Below are 21812 nucleotides of genomic sequence, written 5' to 3'. Positions count from 1 at the left end.
GAACTCCTCAGAAGCTCCCTGCTATATCCTGTTGTCCATCATCATCCTCATCAACAGTCTTTTAAGATAAGATGGGTTAGTGTTTATCATTCTGCTTCTTGGCTTCCCAAGGAGCACAGATTTCCGTAGTCAATGTGAGCCACACAACTTGATTTTATTGAATGTTGCTGTGATCGACAGATTTTATGACTCATCGAGGCATTTTTCAATCAGATTTCGGAAATCCGTTGCTCCCTATTGTGCTGAGAAAAGAGACACAGAGACCTTGCACGAGTCTCGGAACATGACGGCCCGTTCGCTGCAGCCTTGTAGTTCCTCGGCGGACCCCTTACTTAGTGCTGCTCATCCCAAGCAACCTGTCTGCCTGGCCCAGGTCTTCCCCGCCTTCCCCACTCAAGGAGGCGCGGCTCCCGTAACTCTCCCCTCTTTGCTTCACTGAATCTTCCCACTTGCCTGTGTCATACCCGTGACTACCCCCATGTGCTTCGGCCCACTTGAAAGACATCTCCTGGCCCTACATCTTCCCCCAGCTTGTCCCCTGTCTGTCTGTTCGCCTGGGCACGAATCTCCAATTCCCATGCTCCCATTTCCCAGACCCACTCCACCAAAACTGGTCTCGGCGAGTCACCAAGGACCTCCTCACGGTGAGGCCGATCTCATTCTCTGTCCCTGTCCTGCTTGGTCACTGCCTGACTTAATCACTCTGTTGTCTTGAGATGCCTTCTGCCCTGGACTTCTGCATTCTGCAGGGGTTCTTCCTTCCTCCGCAGCTGCCTCTTCTCCAGGTCCTCTGCTCCCTCCTCTACCTTTCCCTCCCACCTCCATGCTGGAAACCTCAGGACGCAGGCCTTTGGCCTCTTCTCTTCTTCATCTACGCTCACTCGCTGGGGATTTTATTCAGTCCCCTGGCTTTCCGTACTACTTGGAGTCTCAGGATTTCTGAACTTGTATCACTCATCTGAATTCCAGATGCGCCTATAACTTCCTACTGGACACCCCCATTCTAATGTGAAACTTAACTATTTAGGTTTCAAAATTGCAACTGAACACGGAACCCCTATCTTCCACCTGAAACCTGCTCCTGGAGTCTTCCGCTTCTCAGTTAATGGCAATTCTATTCTTCCTGTTACTCGGGCCCCAAACCTTGGCATCATCTCCCTCCCTCCCTCCCTCCCTTCCTTCCTTCCTTCCTTCCCTCCTTTCTTTCTTTCCTTCCTTCCTTCCATTCTTTCTTTTTTCCTTCCATCCTTCCTTCCTTCCTCTCTTTCTCTCTTTCCTTCCTTCTTTCTTCCCTTCCTTTCTTCCTTTTTTCTTCCTTCCTTCCTTTCTTTCTGTCATGCCCTGTCTCTGACCCACCAGCAAATGCTGCTGGCTCTACCATCAAGATAAGTCCAGAATTTGGCCACTTCTCAGTGCCTCTGTTATCAACAGTGTGGCCAGGCCACCACTGTCCCCCACCTGGACCATGGCACCATTCACACGAACATGTAGGTCACTGAGCTCCCACAATAAAATAAATATTTTATTTATTTATTTGACACAGAGAGAGAGTGAGAAAGGGAACACAAGCAGGGGGAGAGAGAGAAGCAGGCTTCCCTCTGAGCAGGGAGGCTGATGTGGGGCTCGATCCCAGGACCCTGGGATCATGACCTTAACTGAAGGTCACAGCCAGACACACAAGCTACACTGAACAGAATTCAGACTCTCTCAGTGTTTCTGTGGATGCTATCAACAGTAATTATTATATGACTTTCATGCCCACCGGTACCATAAAAAGTTGTAGTACTCTGTTTTGAACTGACACTTACCACAGACAGATGTATTTTTGTGTGGTCTTATGGTTCTTCAGATTCTTATGGCCACTGGCTCTCTTACTGTTGTAATGTGTGTCTGCAGATCTGTATGACTTTGTAGGTGTGCACTGCCTGGGGTGTATGGGTGAAGAGTGAACAGAGCCTCTGTTCCATGCCAAGACATGAGTCCCGGTGGGCACTGTATTCTCCCACCTCCAGGGCACAGCACATTTCTCTCTGCACAAAAATGCCTTCTGCTCATCACATCCCGTACTTCCAGAGCTGTCTATAGCTAGGGGAGGAGGGGGCTGTGCCTTTCCTAATTGGTCTGGTCAGAGCAGGGAGCCTTATTAAAATCTTTTTTTTTTTTTAAAGATTTTATTTATTTATTTGACAGAGAGAGAGAGTGAGAAAGGGAACACAAGCAAGGGGAGAGAGAGAAGCAGGCTTCCCTCTGAGCAGGGAGGCTGATGTGGGGCTCGATCCCAGGACCCTGGGATCATGACCTTCACCGAAGGCAGCCGCTTAATGACTGAGCCACCCAGGCACCCAGCCTTTTAAAATCTGCTTAAGGATAGTGAATAGGCCAGCGGCAGGCCTGTGTCCATGCACACAGAGCTCTACCCATCTCCTGCCCCAGAGAGACTACATTGGTCACTTCTAATTTCTTTCTGGGCTGGGAAGCCAGACAACCTAAACTATTTGAGTTTTGTCTATGGGAAAACATATCGACAGAATCTTAAAAAAGAGGCTTATAGGGGTCTCGTATGATTAAGAGCCTGAAACTTAGAACTTTGGACTTCTGGTATCTATTTGGCTCTCCAAAGTCCTCTTGGCCCTGGATCTTGGTTCTGTTCTGAACCTCTGGACACAGGACTTCCAGAAAAACAGAAGCTTATGAGATTACAATCATATACAAATACAGACTGCCAGCGAGTGGTTTATGATTCTCCTAAGATGACTTCACGATGTTATTTTGGGATATTCACCTTAGAGTGGTCCTTTCCATAAAGATAATGTATGTGAACCTTACACAAAAATGTACTTGAAATCCTTCTGGTCTTATGTCCTGGTAGGCTCATGTAGTGCCTGCCACTGTCTCTCTGTGTCTGCAATCCCGCTCACCTGTGGGCTCAGACGGTGACCCATTCCTATGACCTTGTCAATTACTGCACTATCCCATGAGACAAGGGGAAAGCCGTCTGCCCCCGTTACTTGATGTAAAGAACTGGGGACAGAGAGACACATTTGTAACTCATGAAATGTTGGAACATTTAATGGGGTGGTAAGAAAACAAAAATATTTTAAAATATTTGCACAGAAACCAAAACTGTTTCTTCATAAACTCCAAGAATCAAACTGAAGGTTTTAGAAGGGAGCGGGGTGGGGAGATGGATGACCTGGTGGTGGGTGGGAATGAGGGCACAAACTTCAGGGAGCACTGGGTGTTACATGCAAACAGTGAATCATGGAGCACTACATAAAAAACTAACGATGTACTGTATGGTGACTAACATAACATTTAAAAAAAAAGAACTGCCATTCAGTGAATAAGTAAAATTCTTGAAGAAGTATTTTTGCCCCTGGACTTGTGAGGTTAAGGGTAAGAAGTGCAAGCAGCTCACAGAACATCACAAAATATTGCATATTATTTTTGTAAAGATGGCTAGGGAAAAAAACCTTTAATCCAACTCTAGGACTTTAAGAATCTTAATACAAGGCCCCATGCTGATAAGATTCTCAAAAAGAATCAGTGACAGAAGGGTCATTGAATTCAAAAAGAATTCAATGACAAAAGGGTCTTCCAGGGATCCATATTTGCAAGAAACTGAACTGAAATGGTGTATGGTACTCTAGACTCTGTTTGACTACAAATAAATAATAGAAATCCTGAGCTGGGGCTGCTGAGAGCACACCTCGGCTGTGGCCCGAGCAGATAACCAATAAGGCGCTGAATGTCACGGACATCACAGGGCATCTGGGGGGCTTGTCTCCCAGAGCCCCAGTGAAGTGAGAGAGAGTTGGATTCATTTTCAGCACAGTTTGTGATTATCCACCAGTGAAGCATGTGGTGCTACTTCCCAGGGCATTCCAATTCTTCCTCCTAAAGCACAACAGTATCTTGCCTGTCCTATTTATTTTCCGTGAGTGTGTATGACTTGTAGAGCGCAAACATGCCAAAACATATGCTTCCCGAGCCTGTCCTCCCCTCTCACCTTCGCTTAGCTTTCAAGGTCAGAGCTATTTGTAGCTGTGCACTTAATTGGACTTAAAATAAAAGGCAGCCGAGAACAGCAGATTTGTAATGGTCTTTCAAAATAAGCATCGGGAGAGCAGCCTGGCCCCTCTGAACTTACATAAATAAACCAGCCTCTTATTCACGGCCACACAACTCCCTCCGCCAAGCCACCAGTCACTGTGCAGCTAAAGCAAGCTAGAAGCAAGAGAGAAGATGGTTCCTAAGCCCCTTGGAAACTGCTGGAGCTTTGAAACTGTTGTGTATTTTTGTACCACGATTGCATGGTATAAGCGTGATTGCTTGGAGAAGGTCTCTTTACTCTCAGAGCGAGCTCATTAATCAGGTACATCCAATTACTGCTTATGGTAGACAATGATGGAGTAGATCATTACCATATTGTTATTATTTACTGTATGCTGCGCCATATACTTAAAAAATTTTGTTTAAGATAGAGGCAAATGTTCCTAGAGCCTGGAGTAGGAAGGTTTATACTGGGGGGAGAGGGGGTAAATGGACAGGACTGGCCCACAACCAAAATACAGAAAGCTAAGCGCCAAGGTCCAGATGGGAAAATGTGCAAGGCTCTCATCTGGAAGTGAAGGCCAGTGGCCCAGCCTGGGTAAGATGTAGGGAAGGGGATCTGATGACAAGAAACTCTCTTGCCTGCCTCTCTGTCTGCCTGTGCTTGCTCTCTCTCCCTCTCTCTCTGACAAATAAATAAATAAAATCTTAAAAAAAAAAAAAAAAAAGAAACTCTCTTAGATAATACAGAGAAGAATGAGGAGTAGGTAAGGAGGGGTAATGTCGCCAGCAGACCACAAATACCCAGGGACCAAAGTTCAAGTAAATTCACACGTTCCTACAATCTCCATAATCAGGAAGCCCTGGACCCCACAAAAACCTGAATCCTTTTCCAGTCCTTAACTTCAAGGGGATCGATCTTTTCTCAAGACCAGCTCATCTTAGGGTTGGACCCAAGGGACCCAAATCACTCATCTAGAGTATCTAGAACAACTTGGAGACTCTAGGGTCCCCAGTCTAGGAGTTGCCTCCTCTATGGAGCACATTCCTTAACAGCCCACACAATAGGAAAAAATATTTGCAAATCATGTATATCGTAAGGGACTTGTATCCAGAATATATGAAGAACTCTTAAACCCAACAATAAGGCAAATAACCGGATTCTTAAAGGGGTAAAATGTTTGAATAAACATTTCTCCAGGGAAGATATACAAATGGCCAATAAGCTCATGAAAAGATGTTCAACATCATCATCCTTCAAGGAAATCCAGATCAAAATCACAATAAGTACCATTTCACATCCACTGGGATGGGTATAATCAAAAAGACGTAGTAACAAATGCTGGCAGAGAGAAACTGGAATATACATTGCTGGCAGGCATTCAAACTGCTGTGGCCACTTGGGAGAACAGTTTAGCAGTTCCTGAAAATATTAAACATAGAGTGAACATATGACCCATCGATTTCACTCCTAAGTTTAGACCAAAGAGAACTGAAAACATACATCCACACAAAACCTGTACACAAATGTTCAAAGCAACATGATTCATGATGGCCCCCAACATGGAAAGAATCTCAGTGTTCATAAACTGAGGAATGGATAAGCAAAATGTGGTCCAGCTGTGTAGGGGAATATTTGGCCTTTAAAAGGCTACAGCATGGATTAACCTCAAAAACATTATGCTAAGTGAAAGAACTCAGACACAAAAGGCCACGTATCATGTGATTCCATTTCTATGGAATGTCCAGAACAGACAAGTCTATAGCAACAGAAAGTAGACTGGTGGCTTCTAGGGCCTGTGGGGAGAGAGGAAAGGAAGAACCACTACTAATAGGCATAGAGTTTCCTTTTTGGGGTGATGAAAATGTTCTAAAATTAGATAGTGGTGCTGGTTTTACAATTCTGTAAATATACTAAGGACCACTGAATTGTACACTTAGGGTAAATCCTGTGGGAGATTATAATTCTATATAATAAATATATATATTATAATAATTATATAACAAATTATATAATATATAACAAATATTTTTCTTTATAATAACAGAATATAGAATATAATATTCTGGAGTGATTGGACTTTTAGAACGGGGTGCCCTTACCCATCCTGATACCCATACTTGCAACCTGAAGGGACTGGGGAATTTCTAATGACCTATTTCTTAAGATGGAAAATGGCTGTTTGCCACTTGACTTTAGTACATAAGCCACTCATGTTATGATTTTTTTCTGGACCCAGACTTTTCATCACAAACACTCATCACCACCATTTCCAACCTCTCAAAGGGTTGCCCTTTGCACTTTCACCTAGGAGCCTGGGAACAAACACTTGCAAATGGGATTGGTTAGTCCCTGAGTCAAGGGCGGTGACTGAATCCAAGGCAGAAAACACAGATGCTGACCAACCAACATAAGGAAGAGCCATGACCGGATGGAGACATGACAAGCTAAGATTAAATATTGATGGTGCACATAAGAAAAGAGTAAATGCATTTCCAGGGCAGTGACAGGAGGGCACAGGAGAATTTCACAGCTGAGTGAGGTTGGGTGTCATAGAGAGGGAAATTGCTTCTCTCTTCATCCTCTGCAAGAACAGAGGGAAAGCAGGTTCAAGTCCGGACACTGAGGATTGAGCTATTAGTTGGGGCAACTGTCCCTTCAGATGGCTGCGTGGGAGGCATGGCAGCAAAGTCCTGAAATGACAGGAGGAAAACACCCTGGGGAGCTGCGGGTTGAGGGTAGAGACACTGGACTTAGGGACAGGGGCTGGTCGCACAGGGAAGGGACTGACAGGAAAAGAGGTCAGGAGTAGGGCATCTTTGGGGAGACAGGTGGGACCCCACTCTGTTGAGCACTTTTCCTGAGCAGTTGCAGCAAAATTCACAGCCTCTCTATGAAGAAAATTCTATTATTTTTCCGCATTTATAGATAAGCCAAGGTAAGTCCAGAGAGGCTGAGTCTCTTCCCAGGATTGTACAGCGAAGATGGTCTCACTGTCCCCCAGGCCTACATAATAATTCCATCGCGTAAAACCTTCACTGTCGTACTGAGTCTCAGAAAACAAAGTGCAGGTTTCTGAAACACACCCACGCTCAGGGTCTACCACAGGCCTAAAATAATAGAAGTGGTTCGACATGTATTTAATTGCTATCCGGAGGCCTGGAAAAACGAAAGCAAGCCAGTCGACTTGAGAGGTTAGAGCAACAGATGAGCAGATTTAAGTGGGAGGAAGAGGGCTGCTCCTTTGTTTCTACCAGTTGCCTGCTTGCTCAGTTCAACATCCATCAAACCGTAAGAGAGGAAGGGACTTACAGTGCACCGGAAACTTGGCCCTTTCCAGGAAGGTCTGCGGATGGGTAAGGCAGCCCTCTTTACCCCTCCGAAGGAACTAAGCTGCTCCAAAGGGTTCCTTAATTGGAAAAGCCCGTGGAAGGAGGCAACTTCGGGGCTTCATTACCTGATCACCTCTTCTATTGGCCAGTTCATAATGACAGGCATAGACTTGTTTCTTTTCCGTTAGTCAAAAAGCACAGGGGGGCCTGGGTGGCTCCGTTGGTTAAGTATCTTTCTTGGGCTCAGGTTGTGCTCCCAGGGGACCCCACATTAGGCTTGCTTCTCCCTCTCCCTCTGCCCACACCTCACCAACTCCTTTGCACTCTCTCTCTCAAATGGATAAATAACATCTTTTTTCAAAAATAATGGAGAAGCACAGAGTTATCAGAACTGGTGGGGACCTAGGAGATATACTGGCCTTTTTATTGTCAAAGAGGAGAGATGTTTGTGGCCGAAGTGCCTGGACCAGGGTTAGACCACCACTCTGTGGGAAAGAAAGGACATTACTCTCCAGGTTCCTGCCAGTGCAGATTCTGAGTGTATCCTTTAAAGCTGTAAGCATGAAGCATGACTTTACTATGGCCTCGTGCCCGGACCCTTTCCAAACCCACCAGTTTTTACCAGCATGAAAACCACGTCTGCATCATTTGGCTTACAAATCCATTCTTTGAAAAAAAAAAGGAAACCAACCTAATTGAAATTCAGCTTTGGTATTCTTGCCAAGGTTCTGCTTTCCTCTGATTTCATCTCCCTGTTTCATGCACATTTCTTCTCCACCCGATGACAAGCTCCCTGGGAAACAAGGATGAGTCGAGGCTCAGGGAGCATATCATGCTTTGATCTGCCCCTTCCTTCGCCTGCAATCAGTCTATGTCAGAGCCAGAGAGCAAGACATAGCTTGGCGGATGGCGGCATTTTAGGATGCTGTAGAAATCTGTGGGTGGAAGTGACCTAACTGAACGTGGACACAGTGTGTGCTGGGGGAGGAAGCCGAGATGACACGTGGATCTGACTAAATGCCTGAAACGGTCCCAATCATGAACATCAGCATGCCTTTGTGTACACATAAGGGTCCCCATAGATCCACGGTCTGAGACTCTAAACAGCCAATTATAAAGAGAAGTTTTTGAGGGTATGAGGCAAAGCCACCACCAGCCTAAAGGGCACTTTGGCTGAATGAAGAAGAGGCACCCTTTCCTCTGGGCAGCCACGGTTCCAAACCAAAGCACATAGCTTATCCAGCAGATTGATGTCTGACTTCCTGTCCCTATTCATCCCCTTGGTCAGAAAGATGCCCTTGTGCAGTGAACTAGTACAGAATTTCAGGGCAACCCTGCGAAGAGGAAGAGGAGAAAAAGGAAATTTCTTAACATGATATTATTTTTTAAAACTCAGGTGACAACTGATGGGTGGGTCAAGGAGTTAGAGGGTTGCAATTGGTTTTTTGATAACATGGGAAGTTTAAGCAATAAAAAGTGCATCACACTTAGACTTTATTTTTGTATGTGTATGTAAGCATAATCCTATGTCTGTGTGCATGCACACACTGTGCAACAGGATGGGTTAGAATGGAAATGGATTTCTACTGGAGGTCATGGTAAAAAATATCTGAAAGTCACTAACTGAACAGAGCCTAATATGAAATATGAATCGAATTTGGGGGCTTGCGCTTGTCTTTATCGCCAGCTGTCCAGTGAGAAGCACCAGAAGAGCAGGCATTTAGGAGTCAGACTCAAGTTCAAATGCAGGTTAATACCACTCAATTGGGACCTCAGGCAATCCCTTATGTTTCCTGACTCTCAGGTTCCTGATATGCAGGTGGAGATGATCTCTGTTGGAGGGTTGCTGGAGTAAGGACCTGGTATGAAGCACATGACCAGTTTTGAGACCTCTCTTTTCTCTCGACTGTGGAGAGACAAGCATCCCAGGGATGCACATGGAGCTGCCAAGGTGAGTCTTCCCAGCTAAAAGCCACAAATGCTGAGCAGGTCTAGAATCCCGCTGTAAACTTGAAATGACTTTCTCCCAAGCGATCTGTTCTCTTGTCTGGAACCAATATCTCCCACCATATGCCCAAGGCAAGATTATTGCTTGGCAAAGCCAGTAAGTCATTTGCGTGAAAATAGCACAGGTAAGCCAATTCAGAAACAGAGTTTGGTGGCATGGGTATGGTTAGGGTCTGGCCTTCTGTTTTAAGTAAATGTATTAGGTTATTAGTACTCCACGTAGGATACACTAGAGCTTCCAAGGACAGAAATGCAAGCTGGAAGCAACGTTTTAGGTCATCCGGGTCAAGTCTCCCATTTTCCAGATGAGAAAACAGGGGTCTTAGGTGGAACAGGTGCCCCCGAAGGTCACATGGCCAGTCCCTGAGAACCTCATCTCCCAACTCCCAAGTCATAAGGCCTTCTTCAAAATAATTCATCCTTTAAAACTAAAAACACAAAAATCTCCTGGCTTCATATGAGTGTGGAAATCATAGAGAGGGATGAAAGCTAATGTTTGAGATTCTCAACATATACTTGTAAGAGATCTTCGAATCATCACAAAAACTCTAAAAATGACACAAAGGATATATAGCAAAATGGCAACCTATTATAAATTAATTCTCAATAAACATATTTTTCCATAGGCAACCTCTCAAAGAAATGCAATTAAAACAACAAAATGCTATTTTCACTGTGAAAACATAAATACATGAAAAATGATAATAGTCAACACTACCAAGTATGTTGGAATGTAGCAGAACCTTTAAAATGCTCATAAACTTTGATCCAGAATTTCTGTTTTTCTGTAATCAGAATGTGTGTGTATATAAGGCTCTTTGTTGTACCATTTTTTATAGTAGTGATATATTTGCAACATTTTATAATATGAAAAGGACTTTCTTTTTTCCAATAATACTAAACAAGGAATTACATTTAATGATATGAGGAAATACTCATAAAGAGTCAAGTTAAACAAAAAAATAATTAAATGGGGGGACTTGGGTGGTTCAGTTAGTTAAGCATCTGCCTCCAGCTCAGTTCATGATTCCTGGGATTGAGCCCTGACTTGGGCTCCCCAGTCAGTGGGTAGTCTGTTTCTCTCTCTGCCCTTCCCCATGCTTGTGCATGTTCTCTCTCTCGCGCTCTCAAACAAATGAAATCTTAAAAAACTGAAATGTTAAAAACTCAAGTTTAAAGTTATGCAAGTCCAATATGATTCCAATTTATCTAAATACTTATTGATACATGATATTGATACATATGTCAATATACGTGTGTGTATGTGCATGTGGGAAAAGTCTGGAAGAATACATGCAAACATGCAGAATTATTTTTGGATGGTACAGTGGAGAGATTATGGGTTATTTTAAAATCTCTTTTATATATTTTGATGTGTTTTTAAGATCCTGTACAATGAATATATTACTTTCGTATCTGGTAAAAATATTATTTAAAAGGCAAATTTAAATGATCTCAGGGTCCTGGGATCAAGCCCTACATCGGCATCTCTGCTAAGCAGGGAGCCTGCTTCCCCCTCTCTCTCTGCCTGCCTCTCTGCCTACTTGTGATCACTCTCTCTGTCAAATAAATAAATAAAACCTTAAAAAAAAAAAAAGGCAAATTTAAAGTGGTCCCAAATAACCTGGTTAGAATTGCCTGTTAGATTTGACTCCAAATTCGCCACTGGTAGGATTTTTGTTGATGAGAAGCTTTATTGTGGTGGTTAGTCTGCATGAAACACTCTGAGAGTACTCATTTAAAATTTCATATCAGTGTCTCTTGTTATATGCATTATCTTCTGAAAAACCCACAGTCTGAAACATATATTTCTGGCAATATAATAGACCAAATATTCGGAAAAACAATTCCAAGTAGATCATACCCTAAAATGTTGGATATAATGTTTTTTAAGTTATCTAACTATGTTAGTGAGGAGTCAGGGTTTATTAGAATCAACACCACCAAGTAAGCACAAATCCTTTAAAAATTTCTATCACTGGCTCACTCACATGGGTTTGGAGTCTGAGTTCACACTGCATGGGTAGGAAAAGTCAAACGTCTAGGTTAGAATGATGCCAGGCTGGTTGTGTTACCAGTCACCTGCCGAAGAACAAATATATTCCTATTCAGAAGAACACACTTAAAACCCAGGCCTCAATGACTTCCCATGAGTAAAGTTCCAATGGATAGGAATTCAGTTTTTTGTTTTTTAAATCACTATATATGTAAGAAAGCAACACTACATGACGGAGAATCAGCAAAACAGCAACACTAAATCTGCAAGAACATTGTCACTAAGAATACTGATTATGAAATATAAATGAATTTAACATTTCTAAAGAAATAAAGAAGTCAACACATGATTAAGGAATAAGAAACAATGAAAGTCAACCTGACAAATACGAAAGAGCCACAAAAAAACTTCTAGAAATGAAAAATATAATAATGTTAGAAACTTAATGGATGAGCTCTAGAGCAGAGTAGACAAAATTGAAGAGAAAATTAGAAACTAGGAGGTTGACATAAAGAAAGGAGCAGAATGAGGGACAGAGACAGAAAAAAAAAGGAGCAGTTACAAGATGTGGTAGACGGGTTGAGATGGGATATCTGTTTAATCGGAATTCTACAAGACCGTAGGAAGAATGAGGTAGAGCTGAAACTGGAAGAATGCACTAATCTCCAAATTCAGGAAGTCTAGTGAATCACAAGTTGGGGATAAATAAATGAGAAAACAATACCTGACGTGGCATAACAAAAACAGTAACCACCAGAAACAAGGAGAAAAATCTTAAATATAGTCAAAGAGAAGACAGATTTCTTGCAAAGGACCAACATTTACACTGACAGCATTTTTTTTTTTTGTTTTTTATTTTTTTTCCAACCTCAAAAATTGAAGCCATAGACAGTGGAATATAATTTTCCAAGTCAAATGAGAAAGTAATTTTCTACCCACACTGTCTTTCAGGATTAAAAGCGAAATTCATCTCTAAGCAAATACAAACAGGAGCACCTACTAAGAATAGATTCTTGCTAAAGGAACTTATGAAAAATGTAAGTCAGTAGAAGAAAAAAGGTCTAAAATGGAGAAAAGAGTGAGGAGGGGGAAAGCTGGTAAAAATGGCTAAATCTAAAATCACTGATGGTATGACGACAATGTCTAGTTTGTAGGGTTAAAAAAGTGAAGTTATACATCAATAAAGCTGTTATAAAACATGAAGACAGAACTTAAATCATGGACTTTGGGTTGTATACAGCAGGGGAGCAGTGATAGGGTTAAAATGTCCTAAGGTGCTTGGGTTATTTGACAGGAGTGTAATTAACCTCTACTATGTTAACTATACATATTAAAATTTATAGGCCAACACTAAAAGAATAGAAATAGAGTGTATAAATCCCACACTATTAAAGGAAAAAGAAATTTAAAGAAAATAATTCAATGCCCCTCCTTCTCCAAAAAAAAGGAAGAAAAAATTAGAAAGAAACAGAAAGATAAGAATGAATAGAAAGTATAAAGTAGCATAATAGAAAGAATCCAAATGTAACAGTAATGACAATCAATGTAAATAAACAAAACTTTCCAGTTAAAAGATAATGATTGTCAACCTGAATTAAGCAAAATGTAGCTATATTCTGCCTACTTGGGAGTTATTTAAAACAAAAGAAGTTTGAAAATAAAAGAATGAGAAAATGAAACCATCTACACTAAAGATGTACTTGCCTCCCCAACAGCCAAAGAAGAGTTCAACATAGGAATCCCATTCCTTATTAAAGTTAAAACACAAGTTTTCTGGTTCTGCCAGAAAGAGAGACAGGCAGAGAGAAAAGTAAAGAAAAGGGAAGAGAGGACTGGGGGCTGGGGAGATGGACAAAGCAGGAAGGGAAGAAGGGAGGGAAATGGTGGTGAATCCTTGCTCTCAAGATTGCCAGGATTCACAAAGTTTAGGTCTTCTCTTACTGGAGAAATCAGGGAAGCAAGGATGAAAAGCCAAATGTAATCTGACTTCTGTGTATTAAAATCTGCTGGGCTTTCTGGGTCTGTTGAAATGCCTGTTCACTCTCCGAATCACATGCAGTAACCAAAACATTTGCTTTTAATGTAAGTAGAAGGAAAGAAAGCAAGGAAAAGAGTGCCATGCTGTATTCCTAGATAAATATACTACATTCACAGACATCTAGTCAGTTAAGATTTTTCTAAAAGATTTTATTTATTTATCTGAGAGAGAGACAGTGGGAGAGAGCATGAGAGGGGAGAAGGTCAGAGGGAGAAGCAGACTCCCCACAGAGCTGGGAGCCTGATGTGGGACTCTATCCCAGGACTCCGGGATCATGACCTGAGCCCAAGGCAGTTGCTTAACTAACTGAGCCACCCAGACGCTCCCAGGTAAGAATTTTAATGCCTAAATTTTCTTTCTTGTGACAAGGACAGAGAGTTTCCAAATCTGCTAAGTAACACTATCCATTTATTTATTATAAAGATAATCTTACTTTACCTTCCTTGAAGTTTGTACATGAATTTTACTAATTCATTTACTAGGAAAGGAAACAAAAGGTTGAATATCTAGAATCTGCCATACCATAAGCAACCTTGGACCTACACACTTGGATTGATAAGACTATTTGTGGTGTAGCACCTTATAAGAGTGACTTCATTTTGTGAGGAATATTTATAGTATTATTCCAGTTTTGTTTTTCTCAGGAACATTAATAACAATCTATTTATAAACAACTTTTCAGGAATATACAAACTGAATAAAGCAAAGCACACCTAAACTACTAACTAGCCTACCCTTCCACGATCCAGCTTTAAGCGCCTTTATTTAGACTGTCCCCTTCATTAGAACTGGGCTGACTTGCTGTCAGATTATAATGCCAAATCTCAGAAGAAGTTAAATACCATGGACAGCTGCTTTCTAGGCCAATGACGGCCTAGCAACAGATCAAGGGACCAGAAGCACCGTAAAATGCTCTGGATGTCCTGAGATTCTGCGGCTTCACATCCTGCAGGATTCCGAGTTATTCCTGACCAATTTGGAGAGGTTTTTAGAAGAGAGGCCCAATCATTTATAAATAAGAATACTTTAAAACAAAAATCTCTGCTCAGCATCGGTATTTCTCAACCCCGGTTCACGGTTTACTTATTTCAAGCAAAAGTCTACACAATAAAATCTCAGGACAATAAATGCACTTGGAGGTTTCCTTAGAGTTTATGATAATACCTGGCCTGCATGTATTCACTCTATGTGAATGAGGGCTTATAAATATCATACTGTGACAAACAGTCTCTGCCCCAAAGGGAGACAATGACCTGCTTAACTCAGCGATTCATTGGCATGAATTCCAGTTTTTAAAAAAATGTGAAATTCTTGAATTTAAAATAATGTATTTTAGTGGTGCCTGGGAGGCTCAATTGGTTGAGCATCGGACTCTTGTTTTCAGCTTAGGTCATGGTCTCAGGGTCATGGGATGGAGCCCCACAGCAGGCTCCGTGCTCAGCAGGGAGTCTGCTTGAGATTCTCTCTTTCCCTCTCCTCTGCCCCTCCCCCCACTCACATTCATGTTCTCTCTCAACTAAATAAATAAATCTTTAAAAAAAATTTATCTTGACTCACTTTTAAGAACAGATTATAAAAGGAAAAGAGCTAACATTTATTGAACAACCCACGTTTGCCAAGGACTATGTTAGGTGCTTAGCATTCATTTCTTCATTTAATAATTTTCCTAGCTCCATGAAGTAGGCAGTATTCTTTTCTTTTTTTTTTTTTTTTTGGCATTATTACTTTCATGTCCAAATTAGGGAACCGAGGCTCAAAGAGTTTATATAACTTCTGAGATCACCCGGCTGATTAGAGACTGAGGTCAAAACCCCTTTTAACCGTGAGACAGTGTCCCAGATCTATTTACCCTGTCATGACCCCACACAACTTTTCAAAAAGGATATTCTTATCACTAAAAGAAATAATAGTAATAACAAATAAAAACCACACACAGGGTGTAAAAATTAAATGAGATGAGAAACTATTACTGGAACTATGAAGAAATATGCCAGTTCACATTTTTCCATGTTTCCTAGTTGCCCCATGACATATATCCTAAATAATGGAACCAAATTAGAATTTTCAACTTGCCTCTGAAGCAAATAGTTTCCAAAACAGTTCACTGCCAACAGCACAGCAGAGCTGATGATTTTTTAGCAAGAACCGCTGATGATATATGTAAGATCATCTAAAATATGTTTCCTCTAGTTTCCCAAACTCCCATGCTCCATAGTTGTACGAAGACAACCACAAAAAACATGCTATTTTGCTTCCTAAATTCTTCTGCAGCTCATTCCTCTCCATGAAGACTTCACTGAGAGCTGCATTTGGGTTAGGGTCTCTTAGCTGCATGGTTTGATGATATCAGAAGCACAGGCTTCTGTAGGATGGTGGGATATGTCTTCAGAAATCAACTCTACAGATTAGAGAACTAGATGGCCACACTCAAAGACTCATCCCTCTTTGGGACAGCTTATGTTCAGTGTTTGGGCAGCAAAACCTCCATGAGATTCTGAAATCAAGCATATGATAAAGACTAACAGCTGAAACCAAAAAATTTTTTTTCCAATGACACTTCAAAATGAAATTGGCAAGGTGAAATTTCCTAAAGGAAATCTCCTATCATTATGCACTGTTCCCCCTAAGAAATGTATTCTAGCATTTTTGAGGAACACCAAACAAGACATAGCTATGTTTTAAAAAATTCTATTCTCATGATAATTTATAGTTCAATGTAGTTATTGAATGCCAAAAGAAATAATAACAATTAAAAGGAATAAATTAAAGCTACTTAGTGCTAATAAGGTAAATACTACAGTCAACATAGTTTGAGGGGAAAATAAAAAACAGGAGAAATAGACATGAATCCAATCTACTTCCTTTTTAAACTAGGTAAACCCAGAATTTCTAAATTTAAAAACTACAATATTAAGCATAGCATTGAATTATGGATTTGCATAACAACTGCTAAGGATTGTCAGCCTAGGCCACTGACTTTCAAGTACAAAAATGACATGAGAGTCACCTACTGTATAGGTAAAGATCCTGCCAGAGCTCCTTTAATGAATGGTTTATAATTGATTAAATATTGCCTGTAAACTGTATTTAAAAAGTTATTTCCAAACGTGCAGAACCAGCTCCTCCTCAAATCAGAATATAAAATCCCCCTGCATTCTAAATATACCTTTGGATTGCTCTGTAAATTCCTTTATCAATTATCTAAATATATCTTTGGATTGCTCTGTAAATTCCTTTATACTGTTGTCAGTATAACCTTCAGCAGAACCTGTGATTTACCGAAGTTCCACTGTTGTGAAACAAAACAAAAATATACTGAGCCCTCGAAAGGACTTTTTACCCTTGATGTGTATTTATAAGACGACAAATTGTTTCCTTTACTCTAAACAAATATGCCCTTCCCTTGGCAATTTTTAAGTACTCTAATTGAAATAAACACAAAGATTATTAATGTGAACTGCTCAAACTAGCAATCAGGCTTGAGGGATCATCCTTTTGGCTACAAAATTAGAGCAGGAAGAGGGGTCCAATGATGCCCGTAAGGATATATATTTGGTTCTAACATCTGAATGCTTACTTGCCATGTCTACTGCTAAACAACTTTTTGGTTTGTTTTTTTTTTTTTTTTTTTTGCTACAGTTTCTAACAAACAACCATATGCTGAATGAAATGTCAGAAAAAATATAGTAGAAAACATTTTTCTTTTACACATAATAAATAGTATTATTGGCATTTTGGTTTTTGGGGTTTTTTGTATGTTTTTGTTTTTTGCTTCCATGTCATGATTGCTGCAAAAATGATGGGTGGTCATCCAATCTGAACATAAAGGAATTATGCTAAGTTAATATCTTTTTTTTTTTTTTTTTGATAAAATATCTCGCCCTCCACTCAACATCTGTTTTTTGCATACATGAGATTTCCCCCAGATGCTCGTATGAAAAATCTGCATATGTATTTTGGTTTTCTGTTTAAAATCACATTCAGAGACAACATTCCAATGTTAGGGTATAAATCAGAACTTCATTATATACTTAACCCAAGATATTTTGGTGCTGTTTATCCATTATTTTTAAAAATTGGTTTACCTTTTTGCAGAGCAATTCATTCTCAGCCCTATACCAATGTGCTCACCATCTAAGTGGAAGGATGGCCACTCTTAGCATGAAACTCCCTCAAATTCTACTGTAAAATTATTTTGCATCATATTTATCACGGCATGCAAAGTGGGCCATCAAGCCATGGAGGCAGATAGCAGGGCTTGGCAATGACTCCCTCTCATGGACATCAGCTCCTGGTCAAGCGGTCTGAAGATCACTGTGTGGATTAAGAAAAATGGCTGTGACCATTTCCAATGACCAGTCCTTTTGGGACCTGCTGCTCACTTAAAGGTACAGCTCTGGTGACACAAACAAACTTTCTTCCTTAAACATCTTTAAAAAGAGGGTTCTTGATCATTGTCACACACCTACTTAAAAAAAAAAATAATACCTGCAACTTGCTGAGTTACACACACACACACACACACACACTCCTGTGAAAATTAAATTGCTCACAAAATCATTATGCCCATTTCCAGATGCAAATAACTGTTGAGTCCACTCTGGGATACTTACGTAACCCGTACTCATCAATGCTTGACTTGGAAGCCAAGAGCTTGGGAATTCAGGAGACATCCACCAGAATATCCCCAAATTATGTTTCCCACTGCCCCGTCAGTCTGGCTATCATAGAACTGCAGAAAGCAATCTGCTACCCACGTTAGCCCCGAACCCCATCCCATTAAGAAAGTGGTAGATCCCAAATACATAATCATTCAGAACATTAAATAAACAATGACCACCACCAACCTTCGCTTGGGCCTCTGGAGCTGTCACCTTGACGACTTTATTGCGGTTTATCATTTGCTTCACCCATCTTTCTACTTGGACGTTGAATTTCATGAAAACCACATAGCCAAAGTAAGCTGTCAAGAGAAGCAAGCTTTCCCACCACATGATAACATTATCCAGGAAAAATATGATCAGCATGATCAAGTCAACGATGTAGAAGGACACATCCCGAAAGAGCGGCCACCATGTCAGGTTTAAGATTTCTCTAGAAAACAGAGCACACATGCCAATCACAAAGAGGATATTGAACACCGCTGAGCCCACGATTGTGCCTATGCCAACATTGCTGTGAGCAATAAATACCCCTATGAGAGATGTGAAAAGTTCAGGGGCAGAGCCCCCCGCGGCCATAAAGGTGGCTCCAGCCACATCATCAGATATGCCCAATTTCTCAGTGATGACAGTCAAAGAGGGAACAAAGAACTCATCACAGACAATGGCTAAGGCTATGAACATGTAAATCATTCCAATGACATGCAGAATGATGGCGCCTCTTCTTCGTTCCTCGAGGGAAAAGATGTCTCTTGGGTAGTCTCCTTGGGCATGATCTGTAGCATTCTCAGATGTGTCTTCCTGAGAAAGAGGGGGCTGTGGAGTATAATCCAGGATCTCATCATTTAAATCTAAGAGAGTTCTCTGACGGTAACCGTGTATGGCGCTAGAGCCACTTGCCCCCACCGCCTCTTCTGTGCTCTGGGTCTCCGTCTCAGAAAAGGCACTGATTGAAAATGAGACAGTGCTAATGGCGACTAGGCCCATGAGAAGGCCCAAGATTCGAATTAACTTCAGTTTTTTCCTAACATTATAATGTCTCCTGCAGCCAGAGAGTGACTTCTCCAAACACCATTTCTCCAGGAAAGGGATGGCAGTGCTTTGGTGCAGTTCCATCCTTGGTCTTCTGGTGGATGTGGTGGTCTTCCGATGGTAGACTCAACCAGATGGCTCTCTCATACTTCTCTTCACTTTACAGTCAACAGTGCTTGTGGGGCCCTTCCACAATCAGGGGTTCTTATGTTTCATGGGAAATATTTTCGACATTTATGCTTAAAGAAAAATTAAAACAACGATAAGTAAATGACAAAAATCACAAGTCTTTTCCACAAAAAGAACTTCGCGGGTATGATAAAGTCCCATCCTGGGTTTGACCTTGGGTAAGTTAGTTCACTTCACTGTGCCTCTGTTTCCCCATCCCAGAAATAAGAACAATCATAGCATCTGCCACCAAGGACTGCTTTGAAGAGGAAACATTTAGAATAAGATGTGGCACCTAGTAAGCACTTATAGCAATCATGTATTTATATACTCAAACATATTGGTAAGCCCCATGTCCATTAGACTATGTAGAAGTGTGTGTTAAATATATATAAAAAAAAATCTTGCAGATGAAAATCTATCAGTTTATCCCACCTTTAATCATGGAACAAATAACTGCCCAGTGATAAAAGATACCACTTCTTTTAGAACTACCTAAGTACTTGACAACCAATAATTACTCATTGCGTTTTCTTTCAACCCAATTATATAATTCCAGTTAAAGGCACAATTTTCTGATTTAAACTGTCATTTGAAAGCACTGAGTGCTGGAGGAGTCAGCAGTCTTTTTCTATACACATAAAGATCTCAGCATCTTATTTTTCATGAACAGCTTCTCCTCTGTCTGATGCAGGGAAATAGTCCTTTAAAAATTTAAGTTTACAAAAGAATGTTCTGGTGACATGGACCGTCTTCCCTAAACATCCAGATATTGTTTTCAGCTAAATCTTGTTTTTAAAAACAACCTTTAGTCATATGTAAATTAGACAGCATAGTAAATCAAACAACTCCTAACAAGTAGGTTATTTCTGGAGACTCAATGTGTATTTCGTAGACAATAAGCAAGCTGCAGCAACATCTCTGTCCACAACATCTGACAAAAAGAGCCCCGACACCGACTTTTCTAGTAGGCTAGAATTTCAAGCAGTTTTCATTCTCTATCCCACAGAGATGGGTAAAACTAGATATCTAGACACGACAGTGGCTATTCTGAAGGCTCCTATTTAAATTTTTCTTTAAAAACACGGTTGTTGTTTTTTACATTAACGATTTCATTTTAGAGGCTCGCAGAGATCATCTCAGGTGTAAAATAAGCTAATTAAACACACGCCAGTTAAACACCGAGATTAGCTGGAGCTCAGGTTTGCAGAGCAGAGCAAGAACACAAGTCAAACCAGGCTAAGATGCTGCTACCCATCAGAGATTCTCGGCTGGCTGCAGATGTCGACGCTTAGCACCAAAGATTAAGCGACTCACAGCGCTCCGGGGATTGTCACAATGCCTGGCCAGGGCTACAGGCAGGGACAGACTCAACTCCCAGGGCGCAGGGTCAGTTCCAGCAAGCCTGCTCCCCATGCAAACCCGCCGCTTCGCTCCAGGGGAGCTGCCCCTGCTGGAGAAGTGCACCCCCAGACTCGCCCCAACTTTGCTTTGTGAGGTCCCAAACTTTCCCTGGTGGGTTAATAGGAAAATAAAACTAAAGGACAGACGCCTCACTAGCAAGCGAAGACGCAGCTTGGGAAGGCGCTTGGCCCGCATCTCCCTGAATCGTTTATGGGTGGTTTGGGGAAGGGGAGCTTTCCTCCGGGGCGTCTACTCCGACGGCAGGCCCTGCCCCGCCGCGCCCCCCACCTCGGAGACGGAAGCCAGGGCGGTCGGGGTAGAAGAAGATGGGGGCTCCAAACCGCGTCCCTGAGCGGAGAGAGTTAACTAACTCCTTGCCGGGGCCTGGGGTACCCACGTCCACCGCGGAGCCACCTGTGCGGCTGTGGTGCAGCGGCGGGATGCGCGCCACAGGCTCCGGGGACAACGACCGCTGCGGCCACCAAGCCTGGAGGCTGGCGGGGACTCGGCCGCCGGCACTTACCGGGATCCGCCAGGAGGACGCGCACGCGGCGGGGCCCGAGCGCGGCCCTCCACTCGGGTCCGCCGCCTTCTCTGGCCCTCCGCCTCCCTGCTCCGAGGCCCGATCTCGGGCTCCGGCTGTCGCCAGCCGCCGCTCTGACCGGCCGGGGCTGGGCTCGGGAGGAGACTGAGCCGCCGCCAGCCCCGCGCGCCGCCTCCGGTGCTGCCCGGCCTCCGCCGGCCCCTCCCTCTCGTCTCTGCGCTGGGAGCGTGGCCGCAGCGTGCTCAGCTCCCGCGCCCTCTGCTCCACGCCTCCTGGGCGCAGAGGCTACGCCGGCAGCCGTCTCTTAGGAGATTTCTCCGCAGTGGGGACGGGGGTCAGGATTTGCAGGCGAGCAAGGACAGAGAGGAGAAATCGTACAGGTCGGTGACGCGCCTGATTCCCAAAGCCTGAAAGTGCTGCCAACTTTGGGGTTTAGCTGTGTTGGGCCCCTCCTCTCCCAATTATCTGCAAAAAGTGACAGCAGTCATATATTTCTTTAGGAGGCTGTGTAATGTGTAATGGTGGAAGAGACGTTCTGTGAAAAGGCATAAAGGCCTGCAGGGCTGTGTGTTCAGG

At 42.3% G+C, this 21812-nt stretch overlaps 1 protein-coding gene across 2 annotated transcripts in view; it reads right to left on the bottom strand.

The window, feature by feature from the left end:
• Positions 1–21297, bottom strand: part of SLC24A2 (solute carrier family 24 member 2) — a 251500-nt gene extending 230203 nt beyond the window's left edge. For both annotated transcript variants that reach the window (XM_044265595.1, XM_044265596.1), the window contains exons 1-2: positions 21216–21297; positions 18275–19359 (exon numbers count right to left, since the gene is read on the bottom strand). In XM_044265595.1, the coding sequence (XP_044121530.1) occupies positions 18275–19204 (930 nt within the window). In that variant the 5' untranslated portion in view covers positions 19205–19359; positions 21216–21297. The remainder of the gene's footprint in view (positions 1–18274; positions 19360–21215) is intronic.
• Between the last annotated feature and the right edge of the window lie 515 nt (positions 21298–21812).

This window comes from Neovison vison, chromosome 9 (genome assembly GCF_020171115.1).
Source record: "Neovison vison isolate M4711 chromosome 9, ASM_NN_V1, whole genome shotgun sequence".
NCBI lineage: Eukaryota > Metazoa > Chordata > Mammalia > Carnivora > Mustelidae > Neogale > Neogale vison.
The sequence above is the reverse complement of the archived record's forward strand: the minus strand, read 5'-3'. Positions and strand labels throughout refer to the sequence as shown.